The following is a 24431-nucleotide window of genomic DNA, read 5'->3' as shown; positions in this document are numbered from 1 at the left end:
GCATTTATATGTCAGAGAGAAAGAGGATCTTTGTCAGAGATCCTCTTTGTCATTATTTCTTCCATTTCCAAAGTTACCTTTGGGTTTTGTGCTTAAAACATCATAAAGGTAATCTTAAGTAGACCTCATTGAAAACAATTTTTGCTGTATTGTGATTTAGTTGTTAAACATATTACTGGGATTTAACTTGAAATACTACTTAAAAGAATTGGGGGGAATGAAAAATGTGTGTATTCATATATGAGTTCACTCCTTGTTTGCTCAGTTCTGCTGGAGGCAATAGATATTGTGCTTTCTTATGTAGGCTGCTTTGGAAAAATTTAAGGCATGTGAAAGAGTCCTTTTTGCAAGATGCACTTAGTATCTTGTTGGGCGTTGGTTCTTGAGGGAAGAGCAAATGCTTCTTGTGGATGAAGAGAGAGTAGGATGAGGTGCCTTTAGATTTTTTTGAATTGTGGTAGGGATAAAAAAAGGAATAACTTTCAAACTCTTTGGTGTATTAGAGGTATTTGCAACTTTATGGTCAATTTATAAAACGTTTTCTTCCTTCTACTGCATCCTCTTTCTTGCTAGTGGCTGCTGGGTTTCCATCTGGACAAACTCCTCTAGAAACCAAACTGGCTGAAATAAAGCTAGCTGTGGAATATGGTGCCAGAGAGATTGACATTGTCATTAGCAGGAGTCTGGTGCTGACTGGCCAGTGGGAAGGTAAGTACCCACCCTTCGGCAAGGAACCTAAGCCTGTGTATGCGCCCGTGCAAGCTCTGTCTTTGTCTCTTCCCCACTCTCCGCATCAGTCCTTGAAGAATTTGGTCCCTCCCCTAAGAGTGACTGATAACCTGGGGCACTGAACTACATAACAACTGTTTTGCTAATTTATGACTAATGGTTGGATTTTTTTAAAAGAATGCTGTTACAAGTTCTGTCAGGTTAGGTATTCAGAATGACTTTGCGTTTTTGAAAATTCAGGTCTATTCCTTCTGTGCCTTTAGAGGATTTTGTGTACAGGATTAAAAAAATAGCAAGTGGAATGGAAGTGAATGCCTATGGTCTAATTATTTGAACAGTTCTGTTAAAACCCCCAAGGGGCTGCTAATGTAGATGATACCTTGTTAAATACACGTTTCAATTCTTGACAAAAATATGTATTTTAGTTGTTTTCTTTTCCCTGGAAGTTGAGGGTACAAATTGACTGTTCATATTATTATTGATGTTCTTGTGCCTGTAGACTACTACTAATTAGTAAGAACAATAATGCTGAAGATGGTTTTTGCTCTAATTGCCTCCTTAATGTACTGTGAATGGTTTGCCTTAAGTGCTGACAATGCTCCTATAACTAATCTCCATGTGAAGGTAAACACATCATTGTCTTGCAATGAATTTTCCATTTAGTTGTATAACGCATTGCCGTAATAGCCTGTTTGCTTGGAAGAGTTTATAAAGGACCCCTGGTACCTGAGTTTGGTTAAGGAAATGCAATCATCGTGGTAACAGATCATATTTTCTGATTTTGGTCTTCCTTCAATTAGCAGTTAGAATCGAACCAAAACCCAGGTTTCTGCATGTGTGTCTTCAGGACTGATATCCTGGTTTCCACTTGCTCTAACATCTTGGCCTCTTTTGTAGTATTTACCATCTCCATTCTTTTGCTCTTAAATATATGCAGCTTTACAAATGTTTGACTTCTTGAGGATGGGCATTGTCGCAGACATCTGTTTCTTTCAGACTAGCTATTTTAAGTTGAGTTATGGCCCCAGAAATTGCTAGAATATGGAGACTGTGTGACTGAGCAGTTTTAAACAAGACAGAACGATGGTCAAATTCTGTATGAGCTGGCAGCAAGACTATACACACACCTTCCTATGCTGTATCTTGGTTAGGTTCTACGCTATGGTCTACAAAGCAGGTACCCCCTCCAGGAGCTGTGCTCTGCTGGGAACACGTATAGGTCTTGGATACGAAATGATCTGTCATTTGTGACAGTCAGTGATATGTCACCAAGACTAAAAAAAGACCACTAAACTGGACTTGAGCAGCAACTTGCCATTGTGTCTGAAAAAGTCTGTCTTGCAGCAATTTCTGACATAATTGTGGTTACCATGCTTCAGACTTTGTGGTACAAACCACTGTTAAGTGCAAGTTGTATAGAGCAGAGATCAAAAAGTTAGTGCATGCAGGCAGTTGCAAATGCAGGCTCGAGGTTATATTGCCCAGGATTACGTGAAGGAGAACTCAGAGGAGAAATACAGGGCTAGATTCAGAGCGAAAGTTTGTATCAGTGATTGAAATGAACCAGACATACATTGCTAGGTTTTTCTATATGGGAAACAAATGTCTTCTGTGGTCATAAATTACAGCGGAGGAGTACATAGACATAGCAATGATGGATGTAGTATAAAGCTGTCAGTTTGCTAAATAAGTAAATTAGGGATGACTTTTGATTTGGTATGCATATTCTTTTATCCACAGCTGAAGTCATGACAAGGTTTAAAGCCATCCTTTTTTCGGCAGTGGTTAGTTTACATTTCTTTTACTGAGCGCAGAATTGAAATTATTTCCAAATGTTTCCTGAAAGTTTGTTTATGAATGTGAATCTGTATATGGCACATGTTTACATGGTCTTGAAAAAAGCTATCTCAGGAACAGAATTTACTTGCCATCCAGATAATGAAGCTACAGGGTGAAAAATTCTAATATTTAACTTGCCCATCCAAAAAAATTACTTCAGTAAGTGGTCTGAATATTTTGGTGAAAATCTAGTGTTCTGACTTCATGTTTAGCTTTCAATAGAGATATGTTACCTGTGTGAACATGCAGCTTTCCACCTCTGATGATTAGATATGATACACAACAATGTATAAAGTACGTTTAAGGAAGCTAGAAGGGATGAACAAGTCTTTTGTAGGCTGGATTCCTACATAAAATTGAAAAAGTCTAGTGCGGTAACTATGTCTGTGTTCAAGGTACTTCATCAACTAGAGCTGCCTTGCAATTATGACAGAACCTCTGCTTATGCTTATAACACTAGTATATTTTTATCGTTATTTTCTCATGCTGCCTGTCTTCACAACTTCAGGAGTTATTGACAAAAATACGTATGTGGTAGAGTGCTTTATCTTACTGTTCACATATTTTTAGCTTTTCTTCTAGCCTGTGCAATAATTGGGGTCACCATTATAGAATAGTGTTGCTTTGTGATTTGTTTCAAAGGCTTGTTTGGTTATTAAATATTTTAGTGTATGTCCAATTATGTCATGTTATTTTAAAGCAGTTCTTAAATATTGTTGGAACTCTTTATGACACTTAATGTATTTGCTACATCTTTACGAAGTAATTGTTAAGAGCTTTCTAATAGTGCTGAACATGAAAGCAGCTTTATTGGACAGTTAATTTAGCTTGGAAAATAACATTAAATTATTTAAGTTTATGAACTTGTATACCTTTTTACAATGTCTTAGCTTTTAGAACAATATTACTTTACTACAGTTTACTCAACCATTGTCTTGTATCACTCGACAAAGTATGTATTAAGCTTAAAAAATCACAATTTCGTGTCTTTAAGCCCAGAACGTGGAGCCTGTTTGTAAAGAGTGATGAAGTTGACCAACAAATTGTCATTTATCAATGAGTGTGTTGGAGTTGCTGTACCTTCTGAAGCTGTATGGTACCTGGGGTACTGTAATGTTACTTCTAGTTCCACAGCTTTTAGCAAACACCTGGACATACCACAGTGTCAGCAGCTTCAGAGGTCTTGATAACCTATCCTTTGCTCTGTGTCAGTTGAAGTTTCCTACAAGAAAAGAGGAAAAAAGAAGTATACTCTAAGAAGTTTTAACACAGCTGCGTCCATGAAATACATTAGGTATAACCTCGTTACGAAAGCTGCCTTTCAATTCTTCTTAATAATTATTCAACTGTGAGTTTAGAGGCTTTGTTCAGCGATTGGGGCCCCCTTTTATGCTACATACCTTATAAACAGGGCAGGGAAAATACACTCCGCATTCCAAAGACTTGGAAAAGACTCCACATGTTGTTCAGAAATATTATAGTTGGATTTACTGTTTTCTAGATGTGCAAGCTGACTTGGGACCTCAAAGTCTAATTGCACAATTTCTTTCTTATATTGTCAGCAGCAGCTCAGACTCCTGAAGCCAAACTCTGTTTTCAGTTTCGTGTGAATAACTGGAGCCTGGAGTTGCACATATGTGGCTGAGAGCAGAACTGAAAGAGTCGTGTTGTGCCGATAGCCTTGTGCTTGTCATTTTGTTAACAAACCTGCCATTGATGTGCAAGACAGAAGGGATTCCAGCTCATTTTCCAGTTTCCCATCATGATCACCTTGATCTTTTGGTCTTAACAGAAATTGAAACATCTTCCCTCCTCGTCTCAGTTTCTACCCTTAACATCAGTCAATGTGACTGACTAGATAAAAACAGCAAATAAGCTGAATTAAAAAATAAAAAAAAGTGGTTTTTATCACTGCATTTTTGGAGAAAAGTTGTTTCATGAAAACTTAAGCTGTGTTTTTTTTCTCCTTAATATTTTCATTTCCTGTGTACGAGATATGGTTTATCCCCTTTATTATGTGATTTTTAGGACAAATGTATTAGACCAAAGCAAAAGGCCATCTAGACAATCTAGGGCAGATTATAGCCAGCAGTAATTGTCAGGGAGGTTTGCCTAAGAGATGTGTTAGGGGGAGGCACGTTTTCTGTGGTGCATTTAATAGCTGCAAAAAATCAATGTGATGTTTGTACTGAATAGCTAGACTTTTAGGAAAACTACAAAAAAGCCACCTTCCAATACTTACCTTTCATAACAGTGGAATTAAAACCACAGCTATGAAAGCATTGTTTTCGTTCCTATAAAATCGGAATTTTTCTTACTTCAATAAATGCATCCAATAAAAGCAGGTCTAACGTTCATGAAAGCAGCAAGGTATCTTAAATGGGTGCAAAGTAGAAGAGTTCTTATGTGACATCCATTTTAACAGCTCAGTAGAGCCACTACAGACTACATCAGCGAGCATCTGGCTCCAAATATATTCTAGATAAGTTGGCTTGCTTTGGGTTTTGTTTTTTTTGTTTGTTTGTTTGCTTGTTTTTCCTGGCTTAAGGCTTAGACTTCTTTTAGAATGGATAGTGTTGGTGTGTTGGTGCTGTGTTCAAGATGCTACACAGTATTGGCCATTTGCTTTGAGAACTCTTGATTGTCTTTTCCCTGTTTTTAGCAGTCAGAAGGAGAATCTCTTGCAACCTCTTCATGGTGGTCCTATGAAATATGAAAATATGCCTGCGGGGTTTTCTGTGATAGAGGTTTTTCCCGAAAGCTTTCTGCCACTACTGCTAACCAGAGAAGCTCTGTCTGCTGTGTCAGTTACTGGTGTTCTGCATAGGTTGCAGATATTCCCAGAACCACAGTGTCCAGCTCTGCTTCTGCTACTGATCGGCTTGACAGAACCAAGTAGTTTAGTGATGGACTTTTTGGTAGCGCAGACTGTCCCAGAAGCAGCCCTGGACCCCTTTAAACACTGAGTGCATTTTCAAGTGTGATTAACTCCACCCATACTTTAGACATTTTCCAGGAAGTTTCAGGATAATCAAGTTACTTGTGTCTTGATTTAAACCTGACTGAGTACTGAAACCTCTTTTTTATTTTTGAAAGGAGTTTTTGCGCTTGTTCTGTATCAAAGCAGTCCCTGCTTGTACTGGGACTGGGGTGCTCTGGTTAGTTTTCTCTGTCCCAGAGGTAGTTGCATTTCTATTTGTGCTTCTACTGTCGGGCTGAGAATGTCCTATGAATGCCAGCTATTGTCTGCAATAATTGGTCTCTGAATAAAGGACCGTATTTATTATCTACACACCTGCCCCATTAAAGTATGCCCACTTTTCCACCACCTCAGCTAACCTGATAGACACGGATGATTGAAGATCCTCGGTTGTTCCTGTCTGTGGGTTGATGCGTGCTGTCAGATAGTGAGACTGTTCAAATGATCTTGGTACTAATTGTATCTAAAAGTACCTTCCAACAATAGGGAAGACGCTGTAGCTGCAGTACTAACTCCAGCAAACAATAGCTATGAGGATATAATTTCTTTTCATGGAATCCAACCTAAATGTACATTTTGTTGATTTTATTTTGACATTTTTGGTGGTGTATCTTAAAGGTAGAGAAAACTCAAGTCTTTTCTTCTTGTTATTGAAACTAGAAGAACATGAAAGCTGCTTTCTCTGGCTTTCCAAAAGCTATAGGAAAGAGTCACTCCACAAAAAGAGACTGCATTTGGATCTAACATGAGCACTGTTACCAAATGCACAAGAAATAGCACAGGTTCTTTGTATTTCCTTTTTGAGTCTTGATTTGATGTAGGTTTCTGGAGTATCATCAATTGATCAATAAAACATGTTAGGCTGCATGCTAGTACTGATTAATTCACACCTTTGGTACACAGTAAGAAATAAGGTGAAGCCTGGTGTCTATAAAGTGACTTGCTGAGTGCATTAGCCAGTTGTCTACTAATGTGTGTAGTACGTCTCAGAGCACCACCCCAGCGATCCTAGCCCCGTCTACCTGGTGTGCTGATGGCATCAGTAGGATGCGGCAGCATCATGGGTGGAGGGGAGGTCCAGCCGTATGGCAGCTGGCAAACCCTACTGTATGTTTCCAGGTCTTGCTTGAGGACTGAGGAGAAAAGAAAGCTAGTATTGCTGAAAAAATTTAGTCTCCATAGCCATATCCTGGACTTTTTTAGCAAGAAAGATTTGTTAAAAGCTGTATTTTAGCCTTCCATAAACAAACTTTTCAATTATATGTTTGAAGATTGAATACAATTCGTGAAAAGGACTCTCTTGCAGAGGATCCTCTTTGATTATTTTATCTTTTTTTTTTTTTTTTTAATTCAAATCCCAGAAATGGTGACTGTACACTGTAAGTGCTGCTTTTCTCCCAACCATTAACACTGGATGAGTCTTAATCATCCCCAAGTGGCCAGCTTCTAACAGCTATGTTTTGATAATTTCTAGCTATTTTAAGTTCCCTATGTTTAAAATTTTGTGGGAGCACTGCTGAATTTTACCAAAAAAAGGGTGGGAGGGTTTCCCTGTGCTCCCTGTGTTGCATTACCTGACTGGATCTGCAAGTTCTAGCCTTTTTTTAAAAAATGCAGTTGGTTATGTCCAAATTTATTGCAGTCCTTACTGAGTCTGTGAAAATATAAAACTGTTAGAAAGTTAAGCATGCCTCTGGCCATGACACTTTGTAGATCCGAAAGCAGTAGTTTGTGAGAGGGTGGTCTGCTCTGGACAGTGTCTGTGAGCAGCCGAATGCTGGCCTGTCCTCCCTGTCCCTGCTTCTCCCTGGCTGCAGCCGGTGGCCGGCTGGTTGAGTGGCAGTTCACCGAGAAGCGGTGAGCAGGTGGGATGCATGCTGGTTTGTTTCAGGGGCGTGCTGACTGCTTGGAGATGAGAGCTAAGGAGAGCTGAAGGTCAGAAGACAGACTTGATAGCCAGAGGCCCTCCAGAGGTGGTGGTGCTCTCTGTGGGGAGGGAGGGGCAACTCCAGGGCAGGGTTTGCTTTTTGTTTTTTCAAGTGGTGTGAAGATACAGTGGTCTGCTTTATCTCTGATCTAAAAGCCTTGATATAAGTCAGTCCTGCTGGCTGCGTCAGTGCGAGTGGCAGTGCTTGTCTGTATAACAGTGGCTCGTGACAAACCTCCTTCCTGATCTCCAGCCGGCTGCCTCAGCAAGCGTGGGCATCAGAAGCGAGGGTCCAGCTCTGCCCTTGGAGCTGTAGCTCCACAGCATGCTAGGCAGATGATGTCCTGCTGGCCCTCCTGCTGCGTTGCCTCCTTCACCCTTGCTGGGGCTGTCTGAGGTCATGGCACAGGATGGTCCAAGTTCTCGGTAACCTTGTGGGCAATGCAACTGCTTGAGGTGGTTCATAAACACAGATCCATGCGGATTTGCTGGTCCTTGGGGTGTGATCCCAGGCCTCCGTTTCTCCTCACCAGGGATATTAGCAGACCACATTGATTTTTTCAGGAAATTCTTAGTTTCAAGAAGCTTAAAGTGGAATTCAGATGCCTAAACCCAGGCATCTAGCTTTATAATCAGGCTTCCCGAGATGGTTCCATGGTACTAGGGAAAACAGTAGGAGACCGAAGGGAGATGTGGAGCCTCCAGGAGTGGCAGCTGGAAGCCAAAGGGGATATGTCATGGCATCTCAGGTGGCACTAATATTTTTAATTAGACAACCTGGTCACACCTTTGGTGTCTTTTAGGCTAAGCCGTTTGGCAAATGTGGCTGAAGGGGACAGAGAGGGTGATGATGTGATATGGACAGGAAAACATAACTGTCCCTGAGTACTGATTAAATGTACTACCATATTTATTGCTGAAAAAGCTGTTTTAAAATCAATCTTGACTATCATAGCAGTTTTTACTCCTGATGTATTCATGAGTGTTTGGCATACTGTGCACATTCTTAGTTTTGGGAGAACTGACACTGATAGCTATTAAGTTAAGTCTGAAACTGTGTGGCATTGTTAATTACCTCCAGTCATGTAATTTATTGAACTTACAAAACTTAAGTTCTTGAGTGCTACGACTAATTATAAGATTGGAAGTTAATCCAGTAGTGGAAATTACAGCCATACTTGAAAATGTCTCTCAGGCAACTTTGATCATTTTCACATGCTTTTATCCACAGGTCTCTATGAGGAGATCCGTCAGTGTCGTGAGGCCTGTGGAGAAGCTCATATGAAAACAATCTTGGCAACAGGTGAACTGGGGTCCCTTGCTAATGTCTACAAAGCCAGTATGATAGCTATGATGGCAGGTAAATATATGTGTTTTTCTTTTTAAGCTAAGAATGTCTTTGCTATATTATTTATGAAGCTTAAAAAATTCTAGTTGCAAAAGTTATTTTGCCGATAGTACGCAAAAACTGTTATGCAGCAATTACTGAAGTTGCAGATGTAGTAATGAAGTGTCGCTTGTTTTGTATAACCTAAAAAACTGCATGAAATGTTAAATAACGCTTAAAACTGCTAAATGACAAAACTTGTAGGAACAAATATTTGTTGTCAAATGCCTGATCCTTGGTATATTTAATAAGGATATATACATTTGGGGCAGATATGCATATTATCCAGGCAATTGTGGTGAGCTACAGATGTGGTGTAGGTAGATGGCTCGTAAGCTTATTTTAAATGCAGGGGGAACTTCCCTGTGAAGATTCGTGCTGACAGCCCTCGTTTCTGCTTTGCGATCACTTCTTCTAACCACCTCTGTACGAGTGCGATTTGGGAAAGCAACTGTACTGGACATGCAATGAGGGGAAGAATACCACGTGCTCCAGCAGGTGCTGGGATGGACTCGGTTATAACTGGTTTTAACTGGCATACTCAAAAGCAGTAGCACTCACTACCGGCAATTAATTGCCGCTTCAAAAGGTGTTTGGTCTTCCCTGTCTTTGAAAACTCGATTACATCTGACCTGATGTTTAGGAGTCTGTCTGTCTTTTATCCTGAACCTTTCAGCTAAGAAACACATTCCCATGAGCAGTAAAGAATTTTTAGGGGCTGCGTATAGTTTGTAGGTGTTACTTTTTTGCATAGCTACAGCCATTGCAGACTGAATGTAGCGAAGCACCCATTTGAGCCCAGATTTACAGCAGTATATTCTCTCTGCAGCTTTGGGCCTGTTCTGGTATAATTTTCCCTAGTTTAACCAGGATTTTAGGACTGTGTTTTGATGCCATCTTTAAGATGCAAAACTGGGAATTGGCTGATAAAGCTATATTCTTTGAACTCTGTTCTAGACACTTGCTTCTTCCACCGTGCTTGAAAGAGGGCTTCAAGTATATTGATAGAGAGAAGCATAAAGATATACTAAGAACCACTTGGGTTAGTCTGTCTTCTAAACTTTCTCTCATTTTTCTGTTGATTTTTTTTTTCCTACTGTAAGCTCTTCAGACCTGGAATTTCTTCTTATTTCAGAGCAAGAAAGAATCATCCAAGTGTCTTGTCAGTATTTAAATAAATATTCAACTTGCTGCTGACCTCATTGTCTCCTTATATACCACCATGCTTATCTACTTCAAATGGAATGGGAAGCATTTCAACCTTTTTACATGCTCAGCTACAATGTCAGTTAGTTTCATTAGATACAGAGGATAAGTATTATGCTAGTACATATTGTTTTTAATTAGAAGAGGTGTAAGAAATACACATTTCCTGTCCTTTAAACTGATGTACTAATCATTATGATCACTTTTTGTACCATGGAGTAGTGAAAAACTGTAAAAGCATTTTAACATTTTCAGATTTTTTGCTGGTGTAGTTTTTTTGAAATACAGCAGATGGCTCTATTGTTAATGATTTTCCTTGAATAGTTATTCATTTTACAAGATACTTATCTGTCTAAATATGTGCAGTAATTTTCTTACTTCAATCTCTTGCTTTTTCTTTGTGGGTAGGTGTAAAAATAAGAATTAATTGGTGCCCGATGTACATGTATTGAAGGCCAGGTTTTCAGACTGACTTGTCAGAACTGCTTAGAACCTTGAATTCCAGTTGACTTTTGTTTGATCTGCATATTTGTAGCATGTTGGGGAGAAAGTAATTTGGCACGGTATGTTTAAATTCTGGCTTTAGTATCCATTTATTTTTTCAATTGATGCCATGATTTAAAAGAAAGAAAAAAAAAAACAAACAAAACTGAAGAGGTGATCTTGTGGATATGGCAGGCCCTGGCAACTTTTGTCTGAAGATAAAAAAGCAACAGCTCTGATAAACTTGACTCCAGTGATTAGTTTTATGTGGGGACACGAGTTACACAGTGTAGTGGATTCAACTGCAGAACTGGCTTTAGAAGTTTTTGCTGCTGCTGGCCAATTGCTCCTGTCCTTGACACCAGAATTTGCTGCTCCTTCAGCTGTGCCGTTAGAAGTGCTTGTCATGCTGCGTTGTAAACTGAGCTTTCAAAGTAACACGGTTGAAAATTACTCCGGAAATGGGTAACTAGTTTGTTGTGGGTTTTTTTTATTATTTGTTGGCAATGTTGGTTTTTTTTTTCAAATGGTCACCTCCTCAACAATCTGGTTTACAGCCTTGCCTTGCATGCAACTGTGTCAGTGCAACTGAGGACATGGCTGCAGTCCTTAGACTGTTTGCATTTCACAGTGCATGATGTAAGCCTATCATGTAGGAACCACAAAATCCTAGCCTTACAGATGTTTACATTGCCATTGCTGAGCATGCACACATTCACCTAGATTCTGAAGCACAGAGCCACTAGGTGTGTTGTAACATATATATAAAATATATGTATTTCCCATGTGTCTCATTTGTGAGACTCAGAAGGCTGAGAGAGTAACACCATGCTGATTTATCGCTAGCTCCATGGTTAAAAAGCTTGCCTGGGATGTCTGGGACTTCGTCTCTCTGACTGAGGTGGTTCTCCCACACAAGGGTTGATTTTACAGTGTATTTGCTATTAAGGATCTCAGTCCCTCCTGATAAAGTTGCCCTGCTTTGCACAGAGCAATTAACTGAGCAGGGAATACAACCCAGTTGTCTCCTCTCTCAAATAACTTTCCAAAATGACTATACAGTCTCCTTGTGCTGGCTTGAGGAATTATTGGTGTATGCTGGGAACCATAGCATGTTACATTTAGTCTGAATCAGCTAGGAGGTGGGGGTTCAGCCGCTGGACGTGAGGCCAGCTGCACAGACTTGAGAAGGGATGGTAAAAGATCAGAAAATGGACACCTCTGCATTGGCTGGGATTTTAAAAGAATGCTAAGGGCCGTGCTTAGGCTGGGGTGGTGTGCCCATACGGTTTTATATTCAAAGCAGTTTGCATAGGCTATTTCTGTAGGCAAACATCTGTACTCTGAATCACAGCCCTTGCAGGACTCAGCGGAAGCCGTTTGCTACACACCAGTGAGCGAGGCTGAGCCCAGTGAGACGTGCGGATCCCAGCAGTGCACTGGAGGCCGACGCCAGTTGTAGAAACGGTGCTTTGTACAACATGCCCGTGTACAAGATGTTAATGCTTGCGTCTGCAAGAACTTGGGAAAAAGTGGCTTCACAGTGAGGTGTGATTAATAATTTGCCTTTATTTGAAGCATTGGCTCTTGGCTCCTCCCGTGTCTGAAACAGTACCTCCAAAGTACCATGACTACTTTTTCATAGTACCTCCAAAGTACCATGACTACTTTTTCTTTCTTCTCTATCACAGTACATAAGGAGAAAGACATCAGAATGGGAGCAGGCACCCAGTTCTCTTAAATTATTCTAACCACACCTTTACAGATTTGACTGACACACTAAAAATTCTTCTGGAATATTTAAGAACCTATTTCTGAGTGAAAGAGGCTGACAGCCCTCTAAGGACAGTGACTCACCTAGCAAGAATAATCCTTGCAGTGCTAAGGAGGACATAATGGCAGGTAGGATTGCACGTCCGTGGCTCTGTGTCACTACTGAAGGAGCACATTGTTTTCAGAAAGCTGACCGGGAGAAAATCTCAGCATTGAATCAAGGAATTTTTGGTCATTGGTTTATAACGTCCACTGCCATTTCTTGAGCTTCTTGAAGTCTTGGTGGTGGTTTGAATACATGAGCTTCTCAAGGGAAACTGACTTCATCTTTGACTCTACCAAACAGCTTCCAGACAATGAGTAGAGCAAACTAATTAGTGGTTTTCACTGTCTGGTGTATACTTCTGACTCACATCCATTTCTACAGGAGACACTCAAATCTGTGTCTTTGTAGCCTCTTGGAATAAACAGTCCTAAGGAACACAAATGGGAGTGCCGGACTCCCCATACCAGTGGGAACTGTTCTATGTTTCTTCGTCATGATGTCTTTTAAAAAAAAAAACCAGATTCTTGTACACAGTTCTCTTATGAGAGGTAGGCCATTTTTTAACTTTTATTTTTTGACACAAACATCAGAAACTGCCAAGACAAGGAAGAGAACTCTTCAGTAAAGGCGTGAATGACTGAACTGCATATTTCAGTCATATATGAGGTTTTTATTTTGGAAAATCAAATTTTAACCATATTACCCAATTACAAAATCTTTATTGTTCTGTGTAACAATTCATATTAATTAAGATATGAAGACTGGGGGAGAGGTGGAGGAAGTGATTAAGTAAATGTACTGTACTTTAAAAGTGAAAACTTCATCTGTGTCATTTTGACTGTGAAAGCTGGTCTTGATTGTACAGCTCCTTTTATGTCACTCTTTGGGAAGCTAAAGGAAACACAGCAGTGACGTGTGAAAGATACTTTTTTTCATTATATATATCTAAACAAGTACCTGTGGAAAGATCACGGAGTGATGTATGTTCTTCTGCAGCTCTACTAAACATACGGGTTTAAAACAAATTTTTCATAAGTCATTAAGCAGTTAGTCAAATAAATTGTAAGTTGAGATACTGACTAATGTAAAAATTGAATTTAGAAAGGGAATGAGTTAGTGCTAAAACAAACTAACTTCTAAAGTCTCTAGCACAAAAAAACCTGCAAAATTAGCAGAAGATGGCTGAGGCAATAAGGTGTCTGATGCTGATAGTCTAGAAGAAGAAAATTAAAACACATTAAATGTGTGAGCGGAATTTTTTTTAGATGCTTTGATACTGTTCATTCCAAAGTGAACAGAAATAATACAGCCAAATGGTGAAGAAAAGCTGTGTCTTGCAGCTCTCAGGAGAGCCCACTATCAATCCTTCATCCTGATTTACAGGAGTGGTTCTAGTTAATACACACTCACCATTTTTCACAGCAAACCTTACCAAAACTTAAAGGCACAAATAGGCTGGCCTGGTGCTGGATCCAGAGAGAGACTGGCCGATGGCTGTAGTATCCAGTCCTTGTCTCTAAAAGCAGAGAGCAGTGCCACAAGGTTCCCACAGAAGAACCTCAGGACATGGGAGTACTGCATGAAGAGGTTTCCTCAAAAATCCTGGAGACCAGAACATCTCACTGCACAAAAGCCTTGTCCTGAATTAAGAAAAGATATAACAGTTTAATGATCATAAGAAGAGAGAGTCCAAGAAATGTGGTTTGGAACATCACAGGATAACGCCTGGCTACACAAAGCTTTTACCCCAGTCATTAATATTGGTGCAGATCCACTTTTAGTATGAATAATGGGAAGACAAATTCTAAGGTACCAATAGCTACTGTTGTTCTGAGCACTGTCTTGCAAAGATTTGTTTTGACCAGGGTTAGGTGGTATGGCTGTAAACATGCTAGCAGCTGTCTAGGTGCAAGGGATGACTTTCCTACTGCTGGATGTGGACCGCCACAATCCAAAACTTCTACCAAGCAAATGTTTCATGAAAAATGAAAGAGAAAAAAGGAAACCAAACTAGCAAAATTTGACTGAAAAGCTAGGCATGCTTTGCGCAAATGTGACTAACATGGGAAACAAGGCTATTGAATAAGTAACAATACTTGGCACTTTACATCTTCAAAGCTCATACTGACATTAGCAGAATAAATCTTACAATTGCCCTCTGAAGTACGAGATGAAGGTAATAACAGACAAGTCAAAAGTCAGGCTGAGATCAGTTGTGAGTTCCTGGCTTTAAATCCCATGCTCAAACCAAAAGTTGAGGGTCCCCTCAGTAGCATGTGAGTTGTATTATGTTTAAAGAAAAGTTTGATTTAATTATGTGTCTATAACTTCAGCTGTAATTTGATACGAAGTCAGTCAGTTATTAGAGCCCAGACCATTTCCAGATGAAAGGCAAACCAAGGGAGGAGGCTCGGTAACATATAAAACAAGATTTCAATTTGTGTCTCGTTTTACGCATCTGAAATAAAACCAACTGTACTGAGTTCACAGTTTATCTGTAAAGGGTACATTTTACCCTGTAAAAGGTCCCTCAGAAATCAGAGGCAATGTGTGGCTGTCATCTTCTAAAAGCAGACCGGGTCAAAATTGGTAGCTCCTTTCTACAGATGTGAACTGTCTCCGAGTGCTTTCCAGGGTGACAGATGATATTAAGCTCTGGTCTGGAGGTCCATTTTAGGGCTGGGGACAAACTAGTAGGTCCTTACTCTTCTGAATGTAGAGGAAGAGGACTTACTGCCTGACTGGTGACTAAGGCTTTCTCAGTCACAGTCTGGTGGCCGTTTCCTCTCTCCCTCCAACCAAGCAGGAGTCAGTGAGTCCACGGTGTGACGGGGATTGCTTGCTGTTCCAGCTTGGCTGAGCTGCACTCACTGGCAGAGGAAGGTAGATGTTGAAACGCAGCGTATTCTTGCATCTGACTGCTTGTCTTCAGAGAACAAAGCGCGGTGCAGAGAGAGAGTTCTCCCACTTGTGTTGTCAAATGGTAGAGAAGAATCCCAATTTTCTTTGGCTGTGATCTTCTGGCAGTACAGATTAGATCTAGTGTGGGCATGAGCACATTTCTGAATTTCTGTCAGTTTACTGAGAGCGCATAAAATGATGTTTATGTCAGCTCTCTTCTGTCTGCATGCATGCAGACAATACCTCATTTGTCCAATGATCTGCCCATTCCTTCAGAATTTTAGATAAATTTGAACTTGCAGAGTTTGTACTACTTCAGCACTTTGCATCATGCAGATGCAGTGTTGTATGTCATTTTAGGAACATAGCCTTGGTTACTGTCTTGAATATGTAGAAGTGGTTGCAGTTGGCTGCTGTAAGAGGCTCATCAGGACAGTAATTAACGCTATGGAATCATATTAGTAGTTGATAACTTTCCTGTCTGCTGCAGCAGATGTGCTGCATTCTGCATAGTCTGCGGTTGTTCTGCATGTTCAGAGCTCTGGTTAACATCACTGAAAGTTGAGTGCAAGAATGAGCACAAAATGTGCTGTGGAAAACGAAGATACAGAGCAGGTCAGAGTGACACAGTCTGTCTCAAAATTTTGAATGATATTATGGGCTAAAAAAGTTTTTGGATTAGCAGTTAGATCAAAAGATGGATGGTCTTTAAATACAATCGGTCTAAAAGAGGTCTCTGCAGGAGCAACTGACTTCATTTATTCTGGTACAGAGTGGGGAGAAATAAAAAAAACAGTGGTATAAAAATGCAAATAGCTGCATATTCAGTAAGGCAGTACAAGGCTGCTCCCTTAAATGGTGTAATTGCCTACAAGCTTAACAGTGATACTGCAGCTAATCACTAGAAATAATGTAGGCGTGATAGATAAGCTTGGAGTTGAAAAGTTCTAACAATGCAATCACAATAGCCTCAGGTTTGAATTACTGATGAGAGTCCATACAAAGAGCAGTAACACAAAAAAAAATGTTGGGCTTGAGTAAAGCAGACCTTGAAGGAATGCAAGATGAGACTTAAAAATCTGTCTGGAACTCAGTAATGTATGTATAGGGAATCAGAAGTGAAGGAATGGGAAGTGGTTGAGAAACACTAGGGCAGGCTCTAATGAAAAGTCTTTTCAGCAGAGTCAAAAGAGCAACAGAACCCTGTATGGGTAAGTAGAGGACAGGAGTAATATGTAAGAGAAACAGATGTTGGGGAAAAGAAAGATACAAAGAGTCTATGAAGGGAGAACAGAGTTAGAGTGTATGCAGTAAAACCTCATTTGTTTGCAGTTTGTTAAGCTAGAAACCCAGACGTGCATGCAATGCCATGTTTTGTTATGCATTTATTTATGTTCTTACTGAACTGTGTGGTAGCCTATACAGCCGTATCTGAGGGGAGAGAGTTATCTGGGGCCGTTCATATTTGTCATACCAGGATGCCTGGCAACTCAGTTTGCTAATTTTGTGAAAGGTCTATTCTATTAATGGTATTCTGCTGTAATCAGAAAATAGCAATATACACCCTCTGCTCAAGTCAAAGAAGAAATACTAGTGTAAAACAAATGACATTTGTCAGCTCTATACCTGTTTGTTTGATTTTGTGTTATCCACAACACTGCTTGACTTCTCCCTCCACCATCCCCATTTACTGATAGAAACGGTGCTATTTCCAAGCACTTCTCACTAGAAGAATACCAAGTTAAGTCAGGAAGCCAGAAGATGGGTAGGATTGTTTGAGGTAGCAGAATGACTCCTAACTTATCATCACCTTTGACAACTCTGTTAGCTTCTCTGTTTTGTATGTAAAATTAACATTGCACATTTTATAGGACCTCTGTGAGGTCTAGTAAATTAAGATATAAGCAGAAATATGTTCCTCTCATTAGAAGGCAGAAATTTTCCCTGCCTGTGCATGAAGATGGAATATCCTGGGTCACGATTGAAGTTGGGAAATGGAGCAAGAGAAAGTCTGGAAATTTTCTGGTGGGATCTGCTGACTCTGATTTACTAGTACAACCAACCCTGGGATCGACAGTGGAGGTGGGAGCTGGCACAGCTTGCCGTGGTGCTCTAGGCTGATGGTATCGTGCACTGCACGCTTGACTGGTACTGCCTCGTAGTAGTACCGGTCTGTATATAGTATCTATACTGCACAATGCCATAGATTGTGCCTATCTAATTTGAAGGTATATGCTCGTGACATCAGAAATGTGAAATTAGACTTCTAAAGAGAAAGATGTTGAATGGAAAAATGTGTTCTCCCTGCACTGAGCAAAATGGAATGAGCAGTATGCCCCTACAAGAAATCGTAGAGGAGCAGGAGCGTGGTAACTCCCCAGAAATCCCAGGACTTGTCACTGGATCTCAGAGAAGGGTTTGAACCCTGATCTGCAGATTTCTGCTTCTTGACCTGTAAGAAAGTGGCTATTCTTTATGCTTCAACCTTTGAAACTGGTTGTGAAATAGGTTACGGTGGGCGGGCGTGTACTGACAGTATAACACATTGTTGGGAGGGCTCAACCTTCTATTAACAAACTATCCTAAATGCCTGAATAGCATTTTTCTTTTGCTGATATTCAAGATCTTTGCAAAGCATGTTAATTAATATCTAAACGGTATACTTTCAATTTATAACAACTGATGCAGAGAGGTGAGAAAGCACCCGTTGCATTAATTTTCCCCGCGAGTGAAACCTTTTTTCTATGTTAAATAATTTGTTAGAATTTGAGTTGAAACTTCTGAAGCTTCATATCACCTCAGACTCAGAAATCGTTGCACAGCGAATAGTTCTAGTCAAACATGCCATCAAAATAACACGGCTTCCTAGCAAAAAACTTTGCATCTGTGAAGTGCCGGTATTGAAAGTAATGGTTTGAGAGAATGCAATTTTAAAACATGGAAATATTATGTAAAATCAATAGATGTACAGGGTACTATTTATTTCTCTGATACTTCAGGTTGTTTTTTTTATTGTGTTAGCAGCAGGTGTTAAATTCTACTAAACCAGTGAAAAATAGAAATAAATATTTAATTTACCATATCTATCAATTATACAAAATTGGCTTATGAAATATTAAAGTATCTTTTAAGAGATTGCAAGTAGGAACACTAGTTAGAAAATCCAGTCCCTTACAGAAACTTAATATAGACGTGGAAATAAACTAAGCATGATTTTAGGGTTGTAGGTCCTGGGATTTTTTTGTTGCTTTTAAAGGTGGCAAGGCCTAGTGATTGTGCCTATCTAATTTGAAGGTATATGCTCGTGACATCAGAAATGTGAAGTTAGACTTCTAAAGAGAAAGATGTTGAATGGAAAAATACACTAGGAATATGTGATCTTGAACATCAATAGGTTATTTTAAAACACTATGGACGCTCCTTTGAAGAAGCCCATTTAATCATAAGGAACAGGAATGCGGTGGAAAACAAAGAGGCGTAACAAGAGATGGACACAAACATAAGTGAAATACATATTGAGACATAAAAGTGGGACAGAAATTAGTCATATGAAACAAGACGTTAGTCATAAGGAGGTTATAGATAGTTTCTTTACAGATAAACTGCATCTTAAAACACACAGAGATCAATATAAAGACATTCACTAGCTTTTAACAGCTAATATCCTAGTGGTGCTGATGCTGTATTTCAGAGTATTACTTCATTAAGTGCAGAGAAACAGGCTGGATACCCAAGCTAACTGTTGGGTTCATGATGCTACAAACACATTCCTTGCTGAGCTAAACAGGACTGCCTATTTAAATGCAAACATTTATGCTTCTGTTTAACATTTTCCCTTCCGTATAAACGTAAGTTTTTAACTGGAATTTAAAAGGTCTTCTTAATAGACTTTGCTAGTCTTTTCTCAAAGGAAAATATTTCTATCAGAATATGACCATAGGCTATAGCAATATTCTTCAGGAATGTGCTCATTTCAGTGATGTTTGAAAAGACAGCTCCATGGCTTTTTCCAGCTTGCCTCTGTGGTTGCTTGCAGTATTTTTGGTGAGTTGCACAAGGGACTTGAACTTCCTTGGTAGGTAGCTGGGTTACCTGGAGCCTGTCTCCCAGGCTTTCTGTGCTCCTTTGATTCGTGTTGCCAAAGTGCAAACCGTGTTGGGAAGATGTGGAAAAGAACGGAAGATATTCCCTTCTTTGATACTATACCGTGGAATTTGATCCCCTGGGAAATGTTCCTGATTTATATTTTTTTAATTCCTTTTCTGAAATGGTAGTTTTTAATTTCAGCATCTCTCAGATAAGACAATTTCTAGTTTCTGACTATGCTTACTTTATAGTTACCAGAGACAATAGCTTTCCCAGAGCTGTCTGTAATAGTCCTGCTTTTGAGAGAGTTTTTTCAAAGACAAAGATGACAGCAAAGTCCATAGTCTTCATGGCAAGTCAACAGGGATCTGACATCTGATTGTCATTTACACCTTTGATGTTTCTTCCCCTCTAGCATTTGTGCTGTAAAGTGATTTTCCCTACAGTGTACAACTGCAGCTGACTTCTCAAGTTGAGTTCTTCCTAAAGCTAAGATGTAGAAAAGATTCCTCCTTGATGACGCCAGGACTTTTTCTTAAGCAAAAAGTCTTCCTTCCATCACCTTTGCAGTTACACTCCAACTTACCAGCCTATCCCAAACATCACAGAGGTGAAGTCTTGTAGTTTATCAAGAAGATTTGTTAATTCATCTCTAATGGACCAAAAAGGAAACAGATGACGATGTTGATATATTCTGTGCAGCACATTAAACTTAAATTATGCAATACAAAATTATGTATCATATATCTTCAAAAGCCTCCTTCCCACTGGTCCTGGAAAATGGACGTGTAGAGAGCTCAAAGAAAACACAAAGCCTTACGCATAAATGGAGCTTTGAAACAAACCCGAGCCCCAGGATGAGAAAGCAGTTTGGTGGGGTGTGATGGAAGGGGGTGCCATGTTTCTCATGACTTCTAGTCCCCGGTGAGAGGAGGGGTAGCATTTTCAGGTGGTGCTCTGATAACGAGATAGCTATCAACAGCATGTATATGGTAACTGGTTACATTTATGATGTAATCAGGTACTGTGTTTGCAGCTACTCTGGATGTAAGCAAATTCAGCTTCACAGCACTTTGCTTGGTTGCCAGTTGCAGCGCGGTTGCAGCTTCGAGGCAGGCTGCTGCGGGAACTTCAGCTGGATGGACCCTGTGCTGTTGTAACAATGCCATTTACAGCCATTTCCAGCGCCTGGGTTAGAATTACAGCTCACTTAGCTTTAAACTAACTGTCTCCAGAGTGTACTGCAGAAATGCTGGTTTGTTGCTTAGAAGTAAAACAAAAAAATCCTAGTAAAATAAACAGCTACTCCGTGCTTTTGAACAACTTCTTGGTGAGTTCGTTTGCAGGGACTTGCTTGTATTAGGAAGTAAGAACTGAAGGCAGGAGAGAAACCTAGGAAGAAAGTAATATATTTTTCTGCTGAAATGTTCAAGAGATTAAGTTAAAAAAAAAAGTGTTAGTCAGGGGTAAAGAGAAGCCTTTAGGTTTGAAGAGTTCCTGTGCCTTCTTTACTGTCTTAAGAACACAATTTTGGTGTGAAACACAGGAACGTGCAGAGCACGTTGCAATCTATGTATGAAAATGCTGCAGATCAGAACAAATAATTATTAATTAGTAACACCGCTGCATTTTGTTACTCAGAAATAATTCAGAGAAGGGTTCTGCCAGTTGAGGTTATTGTCTAATGACAATGGTTCATAAAAGACAGAAGCAGGAGAGGATCTGAGATTATTTGAGTGGAATTTTTAAATGGCAGAAGGCAAAGGGAAGGTAGGAACAGAATCCGTTCAAGTTGGAAGGAGGCAACTAATATGGCATTTGTGGTATCAGTGGTGCGTTCTGTGTTATTCACGGCTGTGACTCTGGTATAGCTTGTAGGTTTTCTACGTTTTCATTTGCTAAATTAGGTGGGACATCACATAAAAAGTAAAGTAGTCAGTGAAATGTAGAAAGGTTTAGATCATCGTGATCATACAAAGCTTGCAGATGCCTTTCCACAAAATATGAGTTGCTACAGCACTGATTTTTATGTTAATTTACTAGTGAATAATTTAAAAAGACCTGTTTATTTTTTAATAAAAAGGAAAGATATAAATTGGCTGAGTGTTCCTAATGTTACTTACAGCTGCCATTGAGCAGATGTTAGGGATTCTTAGTGGTATGCTAGACCAAAATAAGTTTTATGAATAAACAAACAATTTCTTTTTACTACCAACTCTTTCAGGCTGATTCTCTCCCAAATTCACAATAAATGGCTTTTTAAAGTCTCCTTATAAATAATTACCTTTCTTGTGCCTTTTTTTTTTCTAGGTACTTGGATTTTAATTACAATGATGAACTGTTTTAATAAGTTGTTAAATAAGTTTATCTTTTTAGGGCTGAATCCATTTTCCATTTCTCTTTGACTTCATTGGTTCCTGGGATTTTAATCCTTTTAATTCTTGCTAATTCACTTGATATTGCACTTTCACTCCCCTTTATAAATTCACATTGGAGAAGCAAACAGCATGCAGCACATCTTTTTCTTCTGAACTCTACGCACATACACCCACCTTAGCTTGCTGGTTAACCACGGTCTCCTGTTAGTAGTAACCATTTTGTTTAACTCAGTCATTTTGATCACGGTAAGTTTGAAAAGATAGACAATTAAATGGAGGCAATACGTTTTTGCTTTGGGCTAATGTCTGGGGGCCTTAAAGCACTCTACAGAAGATGTCTAGCAAAGTGAATACTGTGCTTAGTTGATAGATAAGGGATATGCAACACTGCTATACTCCACTTCAGACCCGTATTTTCCAATGTAGATACTTATTAAATACCTTTGTATGTGATTTGATGTAGAGAAATGCTGAACACGTAATTCCTTGTAATTTCAGCTGTGATTCAGTATCTGTGAAAAACAGCTGCTTTATTGAAATGTATGCATCGCTATTGGGATGAGAGAGAGAAGAGCCAAGTTGACAGGTTTTTAAACTTCCTGATTTTTAGTCTCATGGCATGATCAAGATTTACTTAATTAAAAGGGACTGCTATTAAAAAAAAAAAAAGCAAACCACAGATCGTGTTTAAACTTTCATAGTTTTCTTTCAGATTATGTATAAAAGACAAAACATGGTAGTATGTCTCATGATCCCACTCCTGACACTGAATAATTGGACTCACTACACAAAATATTAATACCAATTTAGATATTGTTAGAAGTCATAGTTAAAAGCGTGGGTCTTGCAAGGCTTTACTTTTATCGGGTTAGGGTCTGTCTGTTCACATCAAACATCTGTTCCTTTGGGGTGCAGCCTTGGGTAGCTTTGCTTACTGTTGTGCTCCGTATGACCTAAACAGAGCATGCTTAGGACCAGGCTCAAATGGAGAGACAGTACTGCAACTTTTTGCTATTTATGTCAGAAGCTTTGGATTACAGAAGGAAATGTACAGACCAGGCAGTCATGCTTCCTGGTGTGATGGTGACACCATCACTACCGCTGCAGTTTGGCAAGTGACAGCTTGGTAAAACACAGGTGATGTTTTGCTTCTCCACTTCTATTTCTGAGCATGTAAGTGTGGATGAAGAAGCCATTGATACCAAAGTGAGGCTCTGAAATATTGCCATGCAAAGCTACAAACTTTAGATAGATTTTTTTTTTTCTGTAAGAAAGACATAAAATGTACTGTCTCAATGAATAGTGACATTTAATAACTTGCCACTAAATACCTAGGAGGATATATATACATCTAACACAAAGAGAGTTTGATACTCAATTTCTTTCATTCACAGTATTTCAGTAAAAAGAGTGGAATGCCAAAGTACAAAATGATAATATCTATTTAGTGTAGGTTTTTAAAAATATAAAACCTACATATAAAATGTAGATTTGAAGATTGAAATATCATCTTCATTTTGCCAGTGGACTAACAAAATGTGAATTTCTATATCAGTTTCAATTATTTTTAACCAAAAGCCAGGCAGTTGTTTAATCAGATTGTTGGTACTTTTGGTTTGACATGCTCACCGTGATTGCAGTACGTGACCAGATCAGCATACAGGCTGTTGACAAATGGAGGTGGAGAAACAATGCCCCAGCATATTAAATACCTTTTTATGAGTTGCTGCCTATTTCTGACGGCACTTAAGGGTCTTTTTGATTTCCTTCATTTTTTAAAGTAGTGCTCAGTAGATTGTTATGCCAGAAAAGTTTGACTGAATTTATCAGCAACACGCCTTCATAAAGCATCTCTTTGAAATAAAATTGTTAGTTTTGCCATGTAAGCATCATTAATAATACAGCGGGGGGGAAAAAGATTTCTTAAAAAAACCAGAAGTGTGTCTTTCCCTGACCCCCAGCAGAGAGGTGCCTCCTGCTTGGTGTGTGGCTGCACAGGTTTTGGTTGGTTTTTTTATTGAAGGGGACTGGCAGGCTTTTTGGTATTCAGGCTACCTGAAGAGCTAGAAACCTTGTAAAACCACCCTACTGACAGAGGTGAAAACATCTGTCAGTACCTGGAAGTTCTCACCCACACTGCAGCCTGCACACGTGGGCTTTTGCAGTTTTGCCAAACGTCAAATTATCAAGGTGGGGAAAGAAGAAGGAAACACTCTGAGGGGCAAGAGCTTCTGGGAGGCAGGAGGTGTGAGTAAGAATGGTACCTTTTAAAAACAACCATAGCTTGCCATCTTACTATGCTGCCTTATGCGTAGGTAGGGCCTTCCAGGGTGTTACCCTTTGGATATTTGTTGCATCAGGAGAATGCCCAACACCTGCGCCCAGAAAGTCCGTGATAGAATCTATGTGTTTGTAAGTTGATTGTACTGAAGGCTTTCAAGTATCATAAAAATTAAACTAAAAGTGCCTAACATTTTCCTAGTAATCGCATGATTACTGGAAATGGAATATTCATCCCTCTGTGCAAGCCCCTAAGTAACCTATTCTACCTGATTTGTAAAAGCCAGGAGGACACAAACACATCACGGATGAGTCTAGTGAGATCTGGCACCTTATATTTTTTTTTCAGGCAAAGTCAAAAGCTTGACATTGGCCACGAAGTGCTCTTGGGAAATGCCTTTGATACTGGAAATCCC

At 39.5% G+C, this 24431-nt stretch overlaps 1 protein-coding gene across 1 annotated transcript in view; it reads left to right on the top strand.

The window, feature by feature from the left end:
- The window catches only part of DERA (deoxyribose-phosphate aldolase (putative)), a 52852-nt gene that overhangs the window by 14745 nt on the left and 13676 nt on the right, over nucleotides 1-24431 (top strand). Inside the window, 2 exon segments of the mRNA XM_009333018.1 lie at nucleotides 574-708; nucleotides 8707-8835. Coding sequence (XP_009331293.1) covers nucleotides 574-708; nucleotides 8707-8835 — 264 coding nt within the window.

The sequence above is a fragment of the Pygoscelis adeliae genome, unplaced genomic scaffold (genome assembly GCF_000699105.1).
Source record: "Pygoscelis adeliae isolate BGI_AS28 unplaced genomic scaffold, ASM69910v1 Scaffold38, whole genome shotgun sequence".
Taxonomy (NCBI): Eukaryota; Metazoa; Chordata; class Aves; order Sphenisciformes; family Spheniscidae; genus Pygoscelis; species Pygoscelis adeliae.
Note: the sequence above shows the minus strand (reverse complement) of the source record. Positions and strands in the feature narration are given on the sequence as shown.